Source organism: Acanthaster planci, linkage group LG12 (assembly GCF_054643075.1).
Source record: "Acanthaster planci isolate LZ-2023a linkage group LG12, COTS_SCS, whole genome shotgun sequence".
In the NCBI taxonomy this organism is placed as follows: Eukaryota; Metazoa; Echinodermata; class Asteroidea; order Valvatida; family Acanthasteridae; genus Acanthaster; species Acanthaster planci.
The window spans coordinates 7,309,532-7,331,999 of record NC_141788.1 but is presented as its reverse complement, the minus strand read 5'-3'; the positions used below and the strand labels follow the sequence as shown (position 1 = coordinate 7,331,999).

At 41.7% G+C, this 22,468-nt stretch overlaps 1 protein-coding gene across 1 annotated transcript; it reads left to right on the top strand.

Moving 5' to 3' along the window:
- The first annotated feature begins 770 nt into the window (after positions 1-770).
- On the top strand, positions 771-22,425 carry LOC110977797 (telomerase protein component 1-like). Its single transcript, XM_022232234.2, has 24 exons — positions 771-918; positions 3,304-3,587; positions 4,074-4,142; positions 7,137-7,243; positions 7,888-8,021; positions 8,583-8,713; positions 9,516-9,611; positions 9,974-10,066; positions 10,199-10,392; positions 11,133-11,244; positions 11,523-11,630; positions 12,352-12,525; positions 12,971-13,158; positions 13,703-13,878; positions 14,404-14,566; positions 14,921-15,026; positions 15,475-15,603; positions 15,802-15,929; positions 16,384-16,513; positions 17,006-17,122; positions 17,651-17,794; positions 18,397-18,477; positions 19,255-19,413; positions 20,043-22,425. Exons 2-24 carry the CDS (start codon positions 3,369-3,371, stop codon positions 20,250-20,252), a joined length of 3,168 nt encoding a protein of 1,055 aa, XP_022087926.2. The 5' UTR covers positions 771-918; positions 3,304-3,368; the 3' UTR covers positions 20,253-22,425.
- Positions 22,426-22,468: the final 43 nt, after the last annotated feature.

Below are 22,468 nucleotides of genomic sequence, written 5' to 3'. Positions count from 1 at the left end.
TTGACACCATTACACAGGCACTCGACGTTGGTTAATAGTGTTTCTTTCAAAATAACGCTTGCTGGCAAAGGCTGTGAATCTTTCTGAAGAAATCGATTCCAAACTCTGCCATATCAGCCTACATAACTTGGACTTATTTGGAATTAGAATTTTTTTCGTAGACTATGAAAAATCGTAAATAAGACACCCGGTTTTCCAGGAGTCTCAATGCAACCGACTCTTCTTAACCGTTGCTCAAGTTCGTCTTTGTGAGAAGTTTGAATCACATCACTATCAATGGTTCTTTACTTAACTTGAAGCCTATTGATGCAGTGACACCTACAACTCATTTTTGCTTGGATTACATCAATCATCTCTTACTTTTGACGAATTGTTGACGAGAGTCATTACGGTTCCATGTCAGTAGCCAAAGTGTTGGTCATTTTTATCAATTAAAATGCGGGTTTTGTCCTGAATAAATATAGTGAGTCGTCCGCAATGAATTGTCGTACATGTGTCCAAAGTGGATTAAGATAAAATGAACCATCTGCAAGATCCACTTTACTTAAGTACAGACAGATCAAGCTTTTTGTAGGTTAAGGATAGAGAACTGTTTTTCGGAGGAAATTTGCTCCACCTTTTGAGGGGAAAAGCAGAAAAATGTGTTTTTCAGCGCTAGCGCGAATGGTAGCAACTTGCCTGCCACCTGAGGTCGTTTACGAATTTCTGTACACTTACTATGCACCCTTGGCAACGGAAAACGCAGTGAGACTGATCCCAAGAAGCCGCAAGAATAGTCACTGAAATCCCTGTGATTGAGACAGGGTACCAAACATCATACATCCGTGTTAACCGGATCCATGAAGAAAAGGGGCTATTTTGTAACCCGGCAAGAATTCACTTTTCTCCCGTCGAGCAGAAGCCTAATGGTACCCTAAGGTAACCTGTTTTCCTGTGTACACATTTTCTGTGTGAATTATATTTAGCAATTTAGCATGTAGGTCAATCTTTTGAGGCATTTTAGAGCGTAGGGAAGATGGCCTGACACTAGGCCCTTGTCCCTGGCCCACGTAGCCAGGCGCTAGGCAGTTAGGCCAAGGTGATTTAGCGTCGTAGGCCTAGTACTTCTAACATTACTGTACTACTTCAGACTGTACTTGGTTTTTTCCGCCGGAAAACCTCCAAAAGGAAATATAGCTAGAGGGTTTAGATTTGCAATCGGTTTACATGGTACTTTTATTCTATCTACTTTGAGAACTCTAAGTTATGATTCACAAGCCGAAGCCTGGCATTGTGGCACTCACTTGCAGTGCTGTGAACTGACGAATTTCATCGATCATACATGTAGGGCCTACAATTATGTGCGTAATCAGAAAGCCTGTGAAACCATGAGAAAACATGAGGGGCCTAAGCTGTGGAGTTCAGTGGACATATCCTCGAAAAATATTGCCAGCCTTTCTATCTTCAAGCGTAAATTCAAAAATAAATTGTTACATAATTATCATGTAAATAACTAGAAACTAGGGGCCTAATTATTTTATTTTTTTCTGCGGGGTTACAGATCAATACCAACGATATACATGACATATGTTTTGTTACATGGTTAATTGTGTTTAGTTACTTGTGACATGTATTTCATATATGTAAATATAATTGAGCGTCTCTACTCAACAAGTGCTTTTTAGAGGCCTCCGTCCACGGCCACGATAGCACTTGTATCGTTACTATGAAATGTTTCACATGGATAATAAGGTGAAAGTGAAGAAGACTTGAAGTACATGTACATGTACATGTAGGCCTAGACCTACATTCTCGTGATTGGAGGTTGTTCCATTTATTGCACTCACGTCTGGGCAAAGGGGCAACTCTCCATTCACTTTGTACAGGGATTTGCATGTTTTCCTCCTTTTGTGCTGCAACATGATAAGAATAACTGAAACTTTTTTGGTACATTGTAGGAGATATTCTTACCTCATAAATAGTGAAATTTCGGGCATATTCACTGTAAAACTTAAAGAGTTCAGTCAGTAATTCAGATTTTCCCCCTAGTAGACCACAACACTATTTTTGCCCCTTTGAGTCCCGCATGTGAAATATGGAACAGCCATGAACTGACCAATCAGAGAAAAGAACCAAGACTCAGTGATGTCATCCCAACTGTGAAAATGTAGGCCTACATTTTGTACTCTTAACAGTAGACCGTCGTGTAAAACTTTGCTTATTAGGCCATCATCTGCATTTGCGCAGTCACCAGATCCTTAATTTTGCCTCTTACTGTCAAGTCAGATTGGTTTTTGTGATATGAGGGACCTAGTAGCTATACCGTCATGAACGTTACATGTTGAAGAAATGGAGGAAGGAACGTAGTTGACAATTCCTTACTCCATGCCATGGTTGAAACTATCATTGGGAGAAATGTGACCCATTGGGACAAAATGAGAATAAAGTTGCATTCTGCTCTTTCCTATTTTGAGGGTTCGAAGTCAGATATTGAAGTGGAGGTCAATTTTTGGGTTTTGTAATATTTGGAAAGAGTAGCCTGTCTATTTAATTCCAAATTTTGGCAGGTACAGATATTTAAAAAAAGATTAAGTTTCTTATTATTCGTGCCCGGTCAGAAATGTTGAAACAGTGTCAGAAACAAAGATGCAAAGCTGCCAGAATGACGTCTTGTCACCATACTTTTATCCAAAGTGTTCCATGTACAACATTGGAAAGCTCCCTTTTTGCTGAATTCAAACACACCAATTTCTCAATTTTTTAAAATTCCCACTTTCAGCTCATTTTGTGGTGACAGGTCACAAATAATCAAATGATCAAAAACTTTAACCAGATGCCCCCCTCATTAGAGTAGCACACCCAGGCCTTTCAAAAATATTAATAATTTTTGTAAATTTCTATTGCTAATCCGCCTACTAGAACATGTATGATGGTGAAGCAAACAAAATGTTTTATTTATGTAGTAAGGTGGCATTAAATTTGTGTTGGTTAGATGAATTGTTGGATAAATCTTTGATGAAGCAACCCAAGCGTTGATGGTCATGAACTCTGGAAAACAAATCGCCAGTTGCCACATGCACATTAGGGTTGGAGTTACTTGAGGCAGATAAATTTTTTATTCACGAAATCGAGTTCTGTACAGTTTCAGTCAATAACTGAATAAATCAACAATAACAAAGCACTTAATAAAAATGTGTTTGGGAAGACTTCATGTATAAGCATTTTTATGCCTTTTTTACGTAAAAAGCAAACATGCACATAAACAGATCATGTTTTCCAACTTTTATTTCAGTTAATTGAGAATTTTTATTTTTCTCCCCCAAGGTATTTAGAAACTTGGCAAAAACGTTCTGTGCCTCATCCAACCATCAGAAGATCACCCAATCACCATGGGGTGTGGCGGCTCAAGGTCCATGCAGGTACCCTCAGGACCCTCGGATTATAAATACATCGTCCAGCAAACTTGGGAGAATGTGGGCAAAACACTTGAAAGGGGTTCGTCCAGAAAGAAGCTGGTCATCAAACGGTCTGGGTGGAAGACGGTGCGTGTCTTTGTGTCGTCGACATTCAAGGATTTCCATGCCGAGAGAGAAATACTTGTCAAAGAGGTGAGTTTAATTACATGTACCCAAACACAAGCCGCTTGGCACAGCAATGGACTGTGAATGCTTTGAAACAGATTCATGGATTGTACTGCTGAGAAAGAACTTCAGTCATTTTGACTTCCTTGTGAAGGTTTAAAATATTTTTCTTATTTCAAATTTCATCTGACCCATTTGATGACTGTAAATTCTAAGCAGTAGAGACAGCAAGCCTACATCTTGATCAAATCTGTACAATCGGCACTTTTCTGCTTTTGCCAAAGTTAGTGAATGCATCAAATTCATAAACTTTTCTGCATGAGATGATTGTAAAAGTTCAGCAAAGTGAATGCCATGTTTCAGAAAAAAGTGTGAGAAATCCAGCTGAATTGCTCACCTTAAAACTCAGTTTATGAATCTGCTTGACATCACTTTATGAGTGCGAAGTTCAAATATTGAGTTATCTTATTTCTATATAATATCTTTGATTTTTTATGGTACTTTGTTGGGCAGGTGTTTCCTGACTTGAGGCAGTGGTGTGAGAAGCGACGACTTCATCTCGTTGAGTGTGATTTACGATGGGTATGTTTATTCATTGGTTTGAATTTCTTGCCGGTGCGCATGCTTACAGTTTCAAGGCATAACCCTAACAGCCCTGCTACAAAGTACTACTTAGTAGTAAAATGTAGTAATCAGTGCTGTCGCTTGTAAGAGGACATGACCTTATTGTTCTCTGAAGCCATAAAATACAGTAGATAAGACAATGTACCATACAATGCTATGGCACTATGAATGCACGGCTTACTGTTCTCTGTACGAGTAGCAGTGGAGGGTGCCCCAGCTAAAAGTAGTCATTTGTAGGGCTAGGTCCTCCATGCTCAGACTACGGCTTAGTATAGGTGGATCCCAATACGACGCTTTTAGCGTCGATCTGCGCACTTCCTTGTTTGAAAACGAGGCTGTATGTGTCAGCTTCAATTCTTAATACGATCAGACGATTGAAAGTAAGGAGTCTAGACACAAAATACATAAAGGTATGTTAAATTCAGACTTTTCAGGCTGCAAATTTTTGTGGAAGAGTCTTTCAGGATAACTCGACGCGTAAAATCCAAAGAAAAAATAACGACAATTGACTGCGAACTAACGTATCTGCGATGGTCCTGTATCTTGTGCAGTGGGCGTGGTTTAAACTGAAGTGGCGTCATACTTACAAAGCGGATACTCCATGTACTGTGTGGACTCCGCGGGCGCGGGCAACAAAGTTCAACACTGAGAGCCTCGGTTTCGATGCAGATATGCGCAGACAGGCAAATTTTATGCAGAACTGTTAGGGTTAATGCACACTTTCTGCCCTAAGCGCCGTATTCTTACAGTGGTCATTGTTGATTTGGTAATCTTAGACTCTAGAGCCATAAAGTTGGGTCTGCAGTGGCTACAAAATGGCACCATATTGAGTAGATTTACAACGTAGTTTTTCCATGCTTTGGGGGCATGGCACCCCGAAAAACTAGATTTTCTAATTGAATTTACAATTTGTCTAGGTTTGCATTTGTTATGAGCTTTCCAACAAGAAATCTCTCAAAAAAATTGGTCTTCAATAAGCATTAATGTAATTAAGTCCAATTTTATTCAAATTAGAAGGCAGATGGGAGCTTCCTCATCACTTTTTGAATAATAATGCCAGTACAAGACATTGTGAGTGTTTGTACGCACTATTACATGTACATGTATGGTGTAGAAAGCGACCAATCATATGCCACCACTCACGTACGCATCACATAGATAGGACTGGACAAGTTGAATAATGCATGATGGGTAATTACAAAAGTAATGTACTAGCTGTCCATGTTCCTAGATATGAATAGTAACGGAGATTTAATGCTGAACTTTTTGAGCTGTTGAGGGCTTTGCACAGTACTTAAGGGTATTGTTTGAACTGCAGACAATGCAGTCATGAACAGGCAACTTTATTCATTGCAGGAAGTCATTGCTTTAAAATTTGCTCGGAAAACAACAGCAATATTTAAAAAACAAGCATGGACAATACAGCTTCAAATGGAGGATTCGGTCCTCCTTTCCACAAATTAAAAATCTGTGAGTCAGCAGCCATCCCTGTGTAAAGTAAAAAACGAAGAAATTCCCAACTATCAAGCATTCCAGGAAATTTGGATAATTGTAACATTTTTCCTTCAGCGGCATATTATTTGATGAATAGAAAGTTATGCTGCCTTAAGATGTAATATTTGTACAGATTAATTGAACATCATTCTGTAATTTGACTTTAGTTTTAGTAAGTTTTTTAAGTTAATGGCCCTCACAACCACTACAGCATTAATTAGTGAGCTTGCAAACCAATTGTTTTATCATTTGACTTATTCACTGTCGTTTTTTGTACACTTACAGTGTACAGGATAACTCCTGGCACTTGAAGGGGTACCATAAATAGCTCTTTGAGCCATTGTGTCCACAAACATTCCAACTGCATAACCCTTGACTAACTCAACTGGTGTGCTTTGGACTGAAGAGTGATTGTTTGACTGTAGGCCAGCAGGTCTCACTCCCACTACAGTTTGTATTGTTTGCTACTTCTCATGCGCTCTGGTTTGACCTTGGCAACGGGCGTGTACGCATTTATTAGTTGCCCTAGCAACCTATGGCGCGGGTCATGTGGTGCTGTTCCCTGTGCATGCTTGTACAAATATTGCCCCTTTCCTTGCTTGTATTTGGGGACGTGGTTCTCAATTTCCTTCAAAGGTTTTAAATATTGCAAAATTATCCATTTTAAATTTTAGTATTCTCCTAAAAAAATCACTTAAACTGAAGAAGAAATTACCTAGAAGAATAAAAATTTGACTTTATTTTTCGATTTCATTTAGAAAGCTTATTTGTGTTAAATGTTAATTGAAAATGTTTAATTGGACTTGTTTTCACTGTCATGAAGATAATCTCCACCTTTGATCTTGTAATGTTCTAACATTACAGGGTTCCTTGGAAAGGTGCTTGTAGGGGTGTTTTTCTCTGGAGTCATTTTGTTTTTTCTTCTACTGTTGAATTTAATACATATGCAAATGAGGTGCTCAAAAAAATTTGGCTTTTTCTTGGTTTTGTCCATTTTTTGGCCTATTTTCATAATTGATATGTTTCATTTTTTTACATGAATTTCTATTTATCAGATGATTTGCAGTGTCTCTAACTTAACTTGTGATTACAAGTGAGAGATTTCCATGTATAATCTTACTAAGTCACACACAGTGCTGTGCTCGTGTGCAGGCCACACAAACAGATTCAAAGCTCCTCTGTATCCAAAGAGAGTTTTTCAGAGAGAGCCTGTGCTGCAGTTTTCAGAATGTCTCACTAGTCTTGTTCTCAATCTTGGTCACGATGCTACATCATGATCTTGTTTCCATTCCCAACTGTTTCCCATTCTGAGGCAGGCAAAAGGGGTAAAGTCTGCGTGTTTCAAGTCAGAAAAGGTTGAGTCCGACTGAATATAATCGTGGCCTAAATTCGAAAAAAGTTTCCTGGTCAGATCTGAGCTACAGGTATCTTCCCCAAATTTTGTCCTTCTATAAACAGGGTGTTCCCAAAGACACGTCGTCTGAGGAAACCTTGCGTCTGTGCCTGGGAGAGATCGATCGGTGTTACCAAGACAACATCATGCCCTTCTTCCTGAACCTGACAAGGTATGGAAGTGTCATGTTCTCCCGGTGTAGGTACCTTCTCAGTTTGGAAACTGCAGAACATCAGAGTTCTGAAGGTCATGGAAAATCCTGGGGAAAATGTCCTGGAAAGACATGGAAAAGTTGTGCAAAATTGAAAAAAAGGGTGTGTTGGAGTTATGGAATTCAAAATCACGCAAGGGTTATTGTTGACGGGCCGCTTTTGATGTGAAAGGGAATAATGCTAAATTTACAGCCTAAATCATCATCCATCCACAGTTTGGGTTAAGTACGGCAGTATTTCAGTTTAGAATACCAAATAACGTTTCTCTGCAAAATGGCATAAAATATCAAGGAAATTCGGTCCTTGAAATCATGGAATTTCTATGGGAACCCTGCGTTGGGTTAATATAACTTTCTGATCTGGTGCCTGCCCTTCCTCGCAATGTCAACAATACCAGCAGTGGTCAGGGTATCTGCTGTCTTTAAATGATAACTTTTATAACTTTCATTATTGCTATTACCGAAAATGGGTCACTTGGGAGACAATTTTTGCCAATTTTTCCTGGCATTTTTTTTCATTCAAGAGAAGGGCATAGGAGGTGAATATGTTGGAAAGAAAGGTGAAAGTATTTGTGATTTTTAACCAAGTTGTGATGTTCCTCTAGTGAGCGTTGCGGTTGGATCCCAACACCATATGACGTCCCTGAGTCGTTGGCTAAGGAGTATCGCTGGATACCAGGACTGTCTGTCACCGAAATGGAAATCCTACACGGGGCCTACCGCATTGACAATCCCAACTGTAAGCATTTCATACTTTTTGAAATAGCCTGAGTGCCAGCCCACGTCATTTCCAACATTTTGTCTGCGTTGTCTCACAGTGTGAAGCCATTGTTGAAAGCGAAGGCTTTTCTTACCCTGTGCAGTTTTGGCATCTTTCTCTCTCACAACCACTGCACTTTTTAAATCACCCCCAAACCAGCGGTGAGATATGTCAGATTTTTTCTGATTTCAGTGTATATTTCATTAGGATTTTATTGATTTCAGGATTTTTTAACAATCTCTTTTAGAATCTGGAAAATCCTGAGTTTATCATCAAGATGTTTTTTACTTGTAAAAGTTGATGTAGAACACAAGGAATGGATATTTGAAGGATTGTCTGTGGGCAAATACAAATGTACACCATAGGTCCTACGCGGCCGTGGGGCCCTCCAAACCTCTGGTGATTCTTTCATGGATATTTCTCTTTCTTCCAATCTCACTCCCGACTTCATTTGAAATGTATTCACACGAACCTAGTTTAAACTCAGCATAAAAGTCAGGAATTTTTTTTCCTGTTCTTATTTGACTGTCGTCCACGCAGCGCTGTTCATGATCCGGAATTCCTCCTTCTTGAAGAACCTCCCCCCGGAATATGAGAAGGACTTCGTCGATCCCAACCCCATCGCTCCTCATAAGCTGGAGATGCTGAAACAGATGCTGAAGAGCAAGTTGGTGAGCAACAGCTAAGTGCAGAAAAATACTGGCTTCAAAGTGGGTTACTAACCAAACTTTCGTTCAATCTGTACCCCCGTACTTCCTCTGAATGTTTCTCTGCTAATTTTTGCCAAGCGCATAAATCCATTGAGCAGTTTTGTGCTTTGCTGCTCTGTGAAAATGAGTCGTGAAATCTGCTTAGCACAAACTGTAACGGCTTCAGTAAACACAAAGTACTGCTTAACATTTAGCCGAAAGTTGTGCTTACTATAGCAGAAAATGTTGCTAACTGCAAGCTCTATTTGGTGGCGTTACATGCTAATTGTTGCTTGTGTGCAGAGATTTCAATTTTTAGCACATTTTTAAGAGGTAGGCTAGCCTTGTGCTGTGCTCACTGTGCTCACGTGAAACATACGGAGCCTTTGTTACCATAAATTTGCGTGCTTAGCAGTGCCATGTTATTTGGCCCAGACGATGTGTATTGCTTGTGGTTTCCGGCAGACTTTTGCTTACTGGATAAAAAGTGGTAACAGCATTTTCCTGCTAGGCAGAGCTGTGGCATTAAGCCTAATTGCTCGCTCAGCCCTGTTGGGAGATATGGCTTGACATGACTCTAAAAGCTTACAGAAAGCCCCCTGGGTAAAAGTACACTACAGCTCCGTCACATTTGGTTGGTCTTTTGGAACCTTTGATGATGTACCCTACGTCACGAACATGGTCATACATGCCATCATGTGTGGAGTGTTAAATGCCTACGGGAATGCGCCGTGGTCTTGTTCAGACTTCCAATTGTTGTCTTTTTCTTTCTTCAAATATCCAGCGTGATCGAGTGAAGTGGTACGACTGTGAGTTTGCTGGAATTGACGAGGACGGCAAGGCAGAATTCAGCGGGCTGAACGACGTCTTTTCCAAGGAGGTTTGTCGTTCGTCCAGTGCCTGGGGTCGCCAAGTTTTACAAAAACAAACCTATCAAATCACTCCCAACCTCAAATCATATCTTTGACGCTGTCATTTTTTCTGCCTTTTAATATAATCCAGACATCAGAATGCACTCTGAAATGCCGGTTTCATACGTCACAAGGAACAGGACTTTGACTTTTCAAATTTTCTGTGCCTGAGACATCACCAGGTTTTTCTGTTGCGATGTGAAGGTTTTCTTGATAGAGGAAGGAGCGTAGAGTAGTTTCCAGTAGCGTCATGGTGGAAATATCTCGTGTGAGTTGGTGAGGGACTCATCAAGTAAAGTTCTGGTGTTATTGCTTCCATTCTGTGGTTTAGGTGTTTGAGTTCTTCAAGCGGCGTATCGAAGCCCAGTATCCATTGGTGGATGCCAGCCAAGATCCCTACCAACAGGCTAAGGAGGCCCATGAGGTGAGCACTGCATTGTATGACTTCCAGTCAGCCTCAATCTCTCTGGAAATGAAAGATCTTTTAACCTCCACTGTCAGTCCTGGCGTTAGCAATGAACTTGGCCTCAATTATGGCTTTGTTTTTTTTTGGCAGTCCTTCCTGAAGAGTCGGGGCCAGTCCGTCCTGGGCCGCAATGCCATCCTGGAGAAGATCGAACAGTACGTCATCGACCTAGGTCAGGACAAAGCACTGACCATCACGGGCGGTGCAGGCACTGGCAAGTCCTCCATCATGGCCCGCACGGCCGACGTGGCGCAGACCATGGCTGTGAATAAGAAGATCCCCGGGTGAGTGTGTGTGGGGACAATATTATAGACTGTGTGCTGAGGCAATAGAGGGCGCTATGTAAACTTTAATGAGAAGAGCCCATAAAGGAAACTGCATGGCCATGCTCGAATCAACAAATAGTCACAAGGCCTGTGACAAGAACAGTCACAAGACCAGTCGTAAGACCAGTCACATGACCAGTCACAAGACCAGTCACAAAACCTGTCACAAGACCAGTCACAAGTAACAGTGTGAACAATGACAAAGGATGGCATTTTGTTGCAGTTCATTTGAATACCTTGTGACTTAGACCGGGGTCTTGTGTAGGTCTTGTGATAGTCTTGTAGGCGTTTGCTCCCTGGTCCACTTTGTTATAATTCACACATGCTACTCTGCATGAGATGAAAGATGGCTGCCAGTAGTTTTCCAGTAATGGCAAAGCCCCAAAATGGCTTCCTGAGTAAAGACTATGTCCATTATTAGCATCTATCCATACATTCACAACCAGTTAAAACACAGACCTTGCTCTAGATGCAAGACATTGGACAGGGACCATTTCTAATTTTTTTGTATCATTGGGGGGCATTTTTATTGTTTTCTGAGTGCTTACTACACTTGGAGAGATGTTTTAGAGTCATTTTATTACTATTTGCTGATCTTCGTAAATGTTAACCTAGAGATGTCAGAAATCTCCTTTCATGTTTTTCAATGATCCAAGCTCCATCGTAAATGCAGTACTGTTGCAATCTTTGCTCTGCAGTGGCGGAGAGCATGGCTGGCACGTCTTCTACCATTTTGTTGGCGCTGTGCCAGGTTCGACGGACTTAGAGAAGTGCCTGAAAAGACTCCTGAAGGAGCTGAATCAAGTCAACGTAAGCACAAGCACTAGATGTCGTCGTACTTCTTACGCCATGAAAAAATAGGTCCTGCTCTGTGATCCTGACTAGACAGAAGTGTTTTAGAAGTGTTTTAGAATCAAATTGAAAAAGCTATTGTTGTTCACCATTAAATCATTCGATATGTCTTTGTCATTTCCAAAATCTGACTTATCCATTTGGATTTATTCAAATTCAGGTTCATCCTCTCAAAATTGTTGAAACCATGGTGTTACAGAAAAACAGGACATAACTGATATGTGTCTTTTGTGCAGGAAGCAACGATGCCTAAGAACCTAGAGGCAGCATGTCAGCTGGTATGCAGCGTCCTGAGTAACCCAAAGACCACACCCGTCATTGTATGCATCGATGCTCTCAACCAGGTACCTACCAACAAAACTATGTGAAAGAAAACACAGGCAACTCGGGATGTCTCTCCATGCGCGTGTTTTCAGTGCACTTTTTGTCCATATGAATGAGTTGGCCTAATTTCCATTTGAATGCCCAGAGCCCATTTTCATGGCGCCGCTTAGCACACGATTTCATGCTTACAGAGGATCCGGGCATTTCATGGAGATCGTAAGCATTAAGCACAGCCAAAGGCAAGCTAACCTTAGAGGAAAGATTTGCTTAACCCCTTTACACCGGTAGACATCTACAGCCGCGGCTTTGTGTGAGGATTAGTGCGAACCACACATACATTCTATTCATCATGCACCTGCGGTTTCAATGTGGGCCTGCTGCTAGACAGAGCTTTGTATACTGGGCATACCACAGCCCAGCAGTCGCGGTCAAAAGAATCTCGGCATTAAGGGGTTAAACTTAGTGACTTAATAGAAATCTCTATGCATGGGCAACCTTTCGTACAACCGTGCCAGGCACCGCCATGAAATAGTGCTTTAGGGTTAGCAAATTTGTCTGCTGAAGTTAGCAAGACTTTTCTACTCTAAACTGATAAGCAGTTCCATGAGATGGGGCCCAGGACTGAATCCTGAGAAAAGAATGCAAATACTGAAAGGACCAATAAATGGAAGAGCCCATTTCTTGGTGCCAAACGCATTAGGCTGTTTTACTCCATTCCATTTTGTCTTTTCCCTTCAATAGTTTGACGACGACAAATCCTCCACCCTCCTCAGCTGGTTGCCACGGAAACTGGCCCCCCAGGTGAGGGTGATTCTGGCCATGATCAACGACACTCCCCCGCACAAGTCACTGATGGAACGACCCAACAAACCGCAGGAGATTGTTGTCACCCCACTGGATATGGAAGCTAGAAAGGTAGGGTACCAGACCCGTGAAGTTTTCTAATAAGCCTACGTACTGACGAAGTGACACTGTGTTTACATGTTGCCATGGAGCCAGTGGGGGCCCACGGTCCATTAAGCATCATAGGAAGGCACACATGTACACAAAGTGTGTTATCATCAGTACGGAAATCTTTTACATGAACTGTGCTGATCATAGACATTTGTTGGGACAGCTCGCCTGCACACCATCAGGAGACTGTTTGTGAGGAGGGAAATGCTGATTTCAAGAAGCATTTTTATTTCTCACTCCTTAGAATTTTTTCTCTCTCACTATAGAGGCTTTGCGTGGTAGCCATCTTGCACGGCAGTTCTTTTGTTCCACGGGGAACCTCCTTTGTGCATACCCTATAAAACAGAAGCATTAGCCTGCAAGGTGGCAGCCATGGAAACCCTCTATTGTTTTCTGTCTGTTGCAGGAGATCGTGACGGAGCTATTAGGGACCTACAACAAACGTCTGGATGCTGCACAGATGGAGAGCCTGCTGGCAAAGGAGTCTTCTCAGAATCCTCTGTGGTTGGCTGTGGCCTGTGAGGAGCTACGTGTGTTTGGCCTCTTTGATCGCCTGACAGACAAAATCAACAACATGGCCGACGGACTGCTGGAGTGAGTTTCAAACATCTCCCGTCCCAGCTTGATGGACAATCAAATTTATAGAGAAGCACCTTTATCAGAGTTGTAATTTAGTACTTCTGGAGTACTCTTTGACCATTAACTTTTGTCGCAAGCACAGTGAAAGAAACCTTGATTGTAGACAGAAAGTAAAGTTAGTGTTAAAAGAATAGATAAATAAACGTGTAGAGTTTGGATATATGAAAGACTTTTTGGATAAAGTTTGCGACTAAAGTACTTGAAAAGTACTTGCGAAGTACTTTTTAAATTTTTGTTTTAACAACGTAGTACTTGAAAGAGTCTGATTTTTAAGGTTTAAAGTTTGCTTTGAGAAATATTTTACTGTCCAGTGCCTAAATTTATGCCGTTTTATCTACTTCAAACCATCATTATAACTGGCAGTCAACTTGGTACTTTGGAAGCACTCAACCGCGCCCCTGACAATTGCTTTGATTCATCACGTGGCTTCAAGCCAACATCCTCCCCCAGCTTGTCCTGAAAATTTGAAGTCTAGGCTAGACGTCGATTTCGTTTGCAGGTTGCTGGAGCAAGTGTTCACACGCTTTGAGCAGGAGAATGGCGGCACGTTGCTATCGGCAACACTCTGCCTTCTGGAGACCTCAGCGACCGGTCTGCTGGAGACGGAACTGCTGAAGATCCTCGGGGATGAGGATAACCTCCTGCCTCGGGAGAAGGACTCGGAGACCGGCAAAGGTAGGCGAGGCAATGTCCATCATCTGCCTCATTGACCTGGGTGTGGATTCGTGTGGCCGAGTGGTTGGGATTTGAAATGCATGAAAATAGGGTCGGGGGTTCAAACTCAGCTATTGGTTACATGTCTTGACCTTGGGCATATCACTTTACTCTCACTTGCCCCTCGCCACTCAGGAGTAGAAATAGACACCCGTGAGGGGAGAGAAGGCTGTTGCATTTGATGAGCCATTTGCCCCTGAAATGGCACCAGCATGGAACTGCACCCCCCCCCATGGAGTTTAGATGGTTTTAGGAATGTTTGTGGCCTGGTGAGCCGGGTTAACTAGTACTGAGCACCTTGTATCCTGTGGTAATTTGACATTATATAAATACAATCTTGATTTTGATATTTCCTTTTTCAGACTGTATCCAAATGTTATTAGTAGAGTTTGTTCTAGGTCCTCATCACAAGTTGTGAATATGCAAGTGTGTGCTGACATAAGACATAGCCATAGCCTTTTCAAGAATTGAAATGTTTCCCCACAGACAAAGGAGCAGAAAAGAAGGCTAAAGATGTGGGACCTCTTCCGGCGGCCAAGTGGGCCGTCGTCTTCCGTGCTCTCAAACCTTTCCTGCGACCGTTTGGGGAGAGCGGGGAGGGTAGGCTTGACTTCTATCACAGGGCACTCAGCAAAGCCGTCCGCAAAAAGTAAGTGCATTTTGAATGTCTGGACCTTAAACCTGGTTACCTCCCTTAACCCATGCTAAACCCCAGCTCTAGCCCCTCCCACGAAGAGTGTGTTTGAATGATTTGAATGTCCCAGATCTTAAGCCCATATCCCTTTCCTAAACCTGAAACCCCTCATCCAGCCCTTGCCTTAACCTTGTCCACAAAAAGTGTGTTTTCAATGTTAGATTTTAACCCCCAACACAGCCTTTCACCCAATCCCTGACCCTTACTCAAACCGAACCTTAAACCTGAACCGTGCACCATTAAGGAAGCTGATGTCATTTGTACGGACAAATCGTCTGCAAGGGGATCCCTTTTTTTGCAAATTGACAGGTACTTCTCCAGTGAAAGTGACTCCCCCGTTTCGGATCAGCTATGGTGGCACCGGAAGCTGGCCCATTACTTTGATGAGTCCGATCACGTAGACCGCAAAGTGGAGGTATTTCATCTTTTAAAATTTATTCCACGGGACAGTTACAAATTTTAGCCCTGAAAACAAATTTCTTGCACTTTTCTGATGATAGAATTGGACAATGCAACGTCGGGTCCCATCCAAGAAAGACAGAAGTCTTAGGCAAATTGGAATTTGGGTTCCTGGGTAGGGACACAGCTTATGCACACGTAGGTTTATACACACTTGGCACCGTCTGTTCTGAATACGCCTAACCCTTATCTTTCAGAAAAATACAGTCTTCAAATGTGCCCCGGGCACCTGGTCAAAACAGCTCCCACCAACCTTTCCCCTTTTCGTCACACGAGGGAGCACTTCTGCACAGACCTGATAACAGCAAGTCTCCCAACTTCTCAGTGTTTTTGTACGCATTCCTCAAAAGCCACATTTACAGTTTGTAATTACCGGCCGACTTCGTTTCTTGGCCCGAAAACAGGAGTTGCCAATTCACCTTCTGAAGCTTGGAGACACTCAGCGTCTGACGGCGTTCCTCACCAACTGGGACGTTTTTGACCGACTGTACAATGAAGACTATAGCACCCTCCTCCTCAAGTACTGGCGAGAGGTAAGTCAAGCGATCCACACGACATGTTTGCATTCAGTCAACCGAAAAAAAGACCTTATTCAGAGACTGTTTGAAGACAGCATGGATACATGTGTGAAAAGAATCCAGAATGAATATCACAAACTCCAAAAACCAGAACAGCTTGGTCTTTTTGTGACGTCTGTAATGCCTGTCCCTTTTTGGTGGCATTTTTGCCAGGGTCATGGTCAGGGATGGCAGACAATGATGGGTAATAACTACCGGGAGAACTTAGAGAAGCTAGCCGCCGACGACGGCACGTCCAAGGAGGTGCTGGCCAAGCGCTACGAGCAGATCTCCAGGGTCATGTGAGTGATTTCTCAGGGTTGTCGTGGTCATGTCAGCGTCTATAACATCAAGCACAGGTCCAAGTTATGGGAAGAAAGTGGCTCTGTCCAAATCGGATGGCTGCGGCTAGAGTTAGTACACATTGCTATGATAAAAAGCCACTTTGAAGCTACCATTGGGAGCCACTTCTTATGTACATTGTGTTACTGCTAGTCAAAGCCAGTTGATTCAAACATAGCCGTTAACAGTTGTAAAAGACAGAGCAACTTGTAATTCCAACACTCTTATGAGATTAGTTGCTACAATGCAGGAGCGGTAAAAAGTTTCTCTTGAGCCAGGGTCAAAGCCAAGTCCAGACCAAAAAGGCGACTTCTCAAAGTTTGCAGAATAGTTGGAGAATCCTGAATGCGACTTCTCCAAACTATCAAACGGTTCAATCTGACTTCAATGTGGTGCTTATTTTTCATTGTTTAGTAACCAATCAGGTGAGCATGGTGCTGCTATCACCTTGCTGGAGACGGCCATGGAGCTGGAGGAGGAGTTGGGCTCCAGACCAGAACGAATGGTGGAGCTCTATGCACTGGCGTGCACTGTCTACGATGATGTGAGTTGAACCGATTCACTCTAGTTTCCTGTTTCATTTTTACTTTTGTCTGCCTGTGAAACCGACAGCTCCATAAAAAGCGAAAAAAAAATTCATTGAATCCCATGAACTGCTCTTCAGTTTGGGACCTCGAAGGGAAAGCTTGAAATATTAATTTTTTTTTAAGTCGGAGAATCAGTGAGAGACTTGGCCACACCCAGTCCACTTGTAGGCATTGGTTGGATTTCAACCCACATTGCACAACCGCTGCACCAGGAGGACAGTTTAGAAAAGCTGATTTTCGCAGGCAAAACTCCAGCTTTTTAGAGACACACTTGAGTTGAGAACTCTGGTGAAGATTGATGATTTTTCTTTGGAATATAAGTTTTCTTTACACCAGGAATGTTGAGGTTCCCACTGCAAAGTGCAAACCAAGAATGCTAATTTAAAATTTGGCACCTGAATTGAATTGTTTTCAGTAGAGGTCTTGGTTTTGTTCTGGATATCCTTTAGAAACTGAAGTTGTATGAATACGTGGATCCGTCCCAACTTCGTGATCTGCGGCCGGTCATTAGCTTCGCGCACAAATCCATCGCAATCAGGGAAACTCTGGAGGGCCCTGTTCACAAGGTCAGTTATCATGTGGGGTTATTTAAGCCAACTGTTTGCATGGTAAGTTGTGTGAAAAAAAGCCTGAGTGTTCTTCTGCGAAGGACATGATAATTACATTAGTGTGTACTAATTATTTTCTCCATTAGATTGTTATAGAAACAAGACATGGATTATCATGTGTAAGTTTTTTGAATTAACACTGAATTTTCTTGCACATAGTCTGACCAAGCGCATCCACTTTTGTTCAGAAAAATGAAAGAGACAGTTGGAAAAATGTTGACAAATAACTTACCCGGTGGTTGTCTCAAGCAGTTCGGTGGTCCCCAGCATCATAATCAATTTCACAAGAACCTTCAAGATTCCAGTCTCAAGACCAGTGACAGATAACAAGGTGCCAAAAGAACGCTCTTGTCACAGGTCGTCGGGACAGCAACTGAGTGGAAAATACTGCATGGTTCCGTGATGGACTCTACGGTAACAAAGTTAAGTTGGTGTCATCTTTGTAGTAAACTTGGTGTCCTTTTCTTTGCATCGGATGATCTGCAGTACAAACTGGGTAGGATCAAGATTCAGCTGGCTTTCAACCTGCAGTCGTGGGTGGAGTGTGGGGCAGACAACACTTTAAGCGTGGAGGAGGCCGCCGATGAAGGAAGGCAGCAGATCGAGAGCGCAATTGAGATCTTCAAGGAGGTAAAAAAAAACAAGAAAATTGCCGACTGCTGGGTTCCCAGTGTCACACAGCCGCAAAAGAGAAAACAAAAATTGCTAGTGATGTTGTGAGCTGAGTGAAAACTCCAGATGGGGACTGGTTGTTAGTGGTTTGAACTGTGTGACATTGGGGCTGGGAACCTGGTTTCTTGTTGAGCAAATAGTCAGCGCTTAGCAGATTTTGGTGTCCAGAAGCTTGGTTAAATTTAGCCGTAGGATATCGACATGGCCGTCCGAGTAATTAATTGGCAACTGATAATACAGGCAGACATACACAAGAAAACACTTGTTGGTCAACACTTGTTATGCCACTGGCATTTCAGACAAAGGGCCAAGCTGGATATTGCATTTACTGAAACTCAGCATTACGATAGCAATCTTCCTTCCTCAGAAGCATCCACTGTACAGGAAACCAATCCTGCTAATGGCACAAATCTCCAAGGTGCCTCGTGGTTCATGAAGTAGTTTCCACTAAGCCCTCTCTCCCTTAATCCTGTAAAATCCTCCAACATCCTCCAAACAGATTTTAAAGGAACTTGCGAGCCTGACCTGCTGAAGATTGTGTGACATTTATCTTACCGCAGCTTGACGATATCGGTCACCTCGCGGATGCCATCATGACAAAGGGCGTATTGGAAGAGCGAGGCAGCGAAGAGCAGAAAAAGGTAGCAGATCAGCAAACATTCCTGGCTTCTCTCATGAACCGTATTCTTACATTATCTCTGCACATGTATCCCATGACTCATACTGAATGAAGAAGCTCGGCCAAGCATTTAAACTTTTGGCACTTATATATACCATAGAGTTCTACTAAAAATTAGTCGCATCTGTTCAAGTCAGACAAACCTGCATGTGCATGTGATCTTGTGTCAGCCACTAAGTACATCATTGCTGAGTGACAATTCACCCCTTCTCCTCTCAAATACAGCTGATTATGAATTGATCATGAATCATGAATTGATTGTGAATCATGAATCGATCATGAATCATAAATCAATCATGAATCATGTCATGAATTGATCATGAATCATGAATTGATTATGAATCGATCATAAATCATGAATCGATCTGAATCATGAATCGATCTGAATCATGAATCGATCTGAATCATGAATCAATCATGAATCATGAATCGATCTGAATCATGAATCGACCATGTATCATGAATCAATCATCAATCAGGAATCGATCTTGAATCATGAATTGATTGTGAATTGATCTTAATCATGAATCGATCTTGAATCATGAATCAATCACGAATCGATCATGAGTCATTAATCAATCTGAATCAGGAATCAATCATGAATCTTGAGTTGATTATGAATCATGAGTCGATCTCCGTACAAAACAGGAACATTCTGATTAATGCCAGTGAATTCACCACTGTCATATTTTTTTTCTTCATGTCAACTCGTTGAATCTTCATTTCTGTTGTTTTTCAGTACTACTTGGAAGCAATTGATCTGTGCCTTCAGGCCTACGGCGAGTACAGCGTACTGGCCAGTCGGATCCTCCTGAATACTGGCATCATGTACGAGGATATGGGCAAGTACAACCAGGCCTATGACTACTACCTACGATGGCAGGACGTATGCGAGGAGGTGAGCTGTGTGGAAATTGTTAAACCTCATCAAATATGAAATGTACACTTAGAACCACCCCAGTAGCTTAGTTAAAAAAAGAAAAACTTCTAGTCCGTTTTTTTTTCCTAAGGTTGGGAGGAGGTGGCCTTGATACTCATACACAGTGGTTGGCACAGTGTCTGTGGCATATCTGGGGGGTGGGGAAAGTTCCCTTCTCCCTCAGGTATTTATTGGTAATTTTTGTTTTAGGAATTGGAAGCACCAACCCTTTAAAACCAGTGCTAGCCATCTTCCTTTTGAGGGGGAGGGTTCTTGTTTTGTTAAAGAAAAAAATTGGACCATCGTTTTAGAAAAAGATAATCGATTTGTCTCCACCCTCCCGACTGAAATCCTGGACAGTGCAGCACATCAAACATAATTGGGAGATGTGTATGATGATTTCATACTTAGATTGTTGATGCCAAATGTTAAAGTTATCATCGGGTAGGGAGAGTCCTCCCTGGTGTGCATATTCATTGGTAAACAGATGAATTAACGGTCTACAGCCACGAAACCTGACTGTAGCAAGCCCTCTCTGTAGCTCACCCGAGGTTTGTTCTTTCATGACGGACTTTGGCTTTCACAATTCATATTTTTTCCCACCCAAGGTGTTTGGATACCACCACCCTCGTACCCAGCGCTGCCGTAACTGCCTGAATGAACCCATGTACCGGCGCATCAAGCAGGCCAGGGCAGCCCAAGAGGCCAACCGCCAGGCCAGGGACCCCAGCCAAAACCAGTACGCCGACGATGGAGTGGACTTGGATGATGATGACCTTCTCAGCGACGACGAAGACTATGACGAGGATGCAGAATGACAGTTACGTCCAAAAATAACTAGGTGACAGCTGCGTTTGGATAGAAGCATCTTTCAGTCTTCTCAGGGGACAGAACTGTAGAGAGTATTGATTTTGTGTGACCGCATGTTTTATTGAAAGTAAATACTCATTTGTCTGATCACATGGTCAGGCAACTTCACAACCGTGACTGATATTAGAAACCTTGTGACAAGACCGCACCAGACCTTCCATGCTGTGCGCTGTAATACACATGAATGTAGAAGATATTTTGAACATATTCTTGGCCTGCTGAGAAAAAAGTGAAAGCTTGCACCGTGTTTTCAAAAAAATCAGTTTGGAATTTCTAAAGGAAGTTTTGGGTAATGAAACGGAAAACAGAAAAGAGTGGGGTACCTGTCATTTTTTGATCGGGTATTTGGGTATCCCAGTGTTCATCACAGACCTAATAGTTACATCATTGGCTCTGAAAAATGCAATACATGATTGTGACTTTAACCACTTAATGCTGGATGACTTATAAACACACATACTTTTCCTTATTTGTTCCACGGAGGACGTGTACACTCGTTTAAGAATTCTTTTTCTCATTTTCATGGTTGACGTATTAACGTGCCATTCTTGGTTGGGTCAAAGCACAATTTCATGGTTGGAAAAGTTATGGGTAAAGAAAAATGTCCCAGCAGATTTTTAGGTAAAACCGTTTTTTTTTTTGACTAAGCAAAAAGGAAGCAGAGAACCCGTCATGAGCACCATACTCCGCCTGGCAATTTGTCTGGTAACCTGTTTTTGCTAAGCATCCATTTTCTGTACCAAGTAGCGCCGTACAAAAGAATCTCGGTTTGTACTCATTCTGGTGAAATGACATCTATTTATACAGACTCCTATCCAAATGTGAACAAATAAAATTCTTTGGGTCTCGCTGTTAGGTCATTCCAACCGGAAGAGTTCATAGAGACATATCAAAAATAGTATTCAATTTTGCTCAGCTGAAAAAACAAAGGGACAGCGAGCACTGATATGATCCAAAGTGACCTTACTTATATCAGAATGTCAGTTGCAACCTCAGGGAGGTTTCGGGTTTCCTTTTTAAAATTTATTTTTTAAGTGATCATTTGTATATAGTGGAATATTGAAGTATTGAGTATGTCATTTGATGCTTACGAATTCAGATAGAGTTTGAAGGGAAATTGATGGTGGTTCTAACCCCACCATGGCAACTCAGGGGTCGTGTTGGTGTAATTTATGGTGGTTTTAACCCCACCATGGAAACTCAGGGGTCGTGTTGGTATAATTCATGGTGGTTCTAACCCCACCTGGGAAACTTAGAGGTCATGTTGGTGTAATTGATGGTGGTTCTAACCCCACCTGTGAAAATGAGAGGTTGTGTTGGTGAATTAAGACTCCTTTTTGTGAAAACTAAAATTACCTCACTTCACCTCATACTCAAAATCATACTTTCATTTATACATTATAAGAATTGTTATATTTCAAATCTGGATTTTAAGATGTATTTTGTACTAACTCGACAACATTCCTTCGTGGGGGAAGGGGGCCAACTAACCTTCAAAAATCTGTCTTTCAAATTATTTTGTAGACGAAAGTTATGTTTTGAAGTACTTGTTCATAAATTTGGATTATTTCTCTACATGTAGCTAGAAGCTTGAGGCAGCTAGAGTTTAGACCTGTCACATTTCAAACAATTAACCACCTCGTCTTTCAGATAAAAATGTACATATTTTGAAGTTAGTATATTTCTGTGTGTAAGTTATAATTTGTGGCATATTAGTATCAAGAACGACAGGAATTTTTCCCAGTATTTTATTTACATGTGACTTTCTTAAATATAGGATTATTTGCAGTGTTTTATGATGAAGTGATGAAAACAATGACATAAAAAAATTTTCCTGTCTTGAAGTTCACAGAAATCTTTAAAGTACAGTCAGTTTTTGTAGAAAACAGGTTTTTAAAGTTAAACTGAATTTGTAAATTTCTAGACCTGTCATTTTTTTGGTGACAAAAAGTCTAACTGATGAAAGGGTCGTATCCTCAGTACATGTAGTCAGATTTATTTTTTTTTTATCAAAGCATTCTTGTCTTGAACTGTTTGTATTCCAAAGCTTCAGTTTGTGTACATTTCTGGTAAAAATAGGAGTGAATATCTGGCAATAAATATATACAATGGAGATGATGACATCTGTTAATGTCACACATTTTCTTAGAATAACCAATACTAC

Bases quoted from the DNA above. Each gene is read 5' to 3' on its own strand.
- LOC110977797 (XM_022232234.2), top strand. From the start codon at position 3,369: ATGGGGTGTGGCGGCTCAAGGTCCATGCAGGTACCCTCAGGACCCTCG. The intron at 4,143-7,136 runs GTATGTTTATTC...TTCTATAAACAG, and splicing joins TTGAGTGTGATTTACGATGG to GGTGTTCCCAAAGACACGTC. The intron at 10,393-11,132 runs GTGAGTGTGTGT...TTTGCTCTGCAG, and splicing joins GTGAATAAGAAGATCCCCGG to TGGCGGAGAGCATGGCTGGC.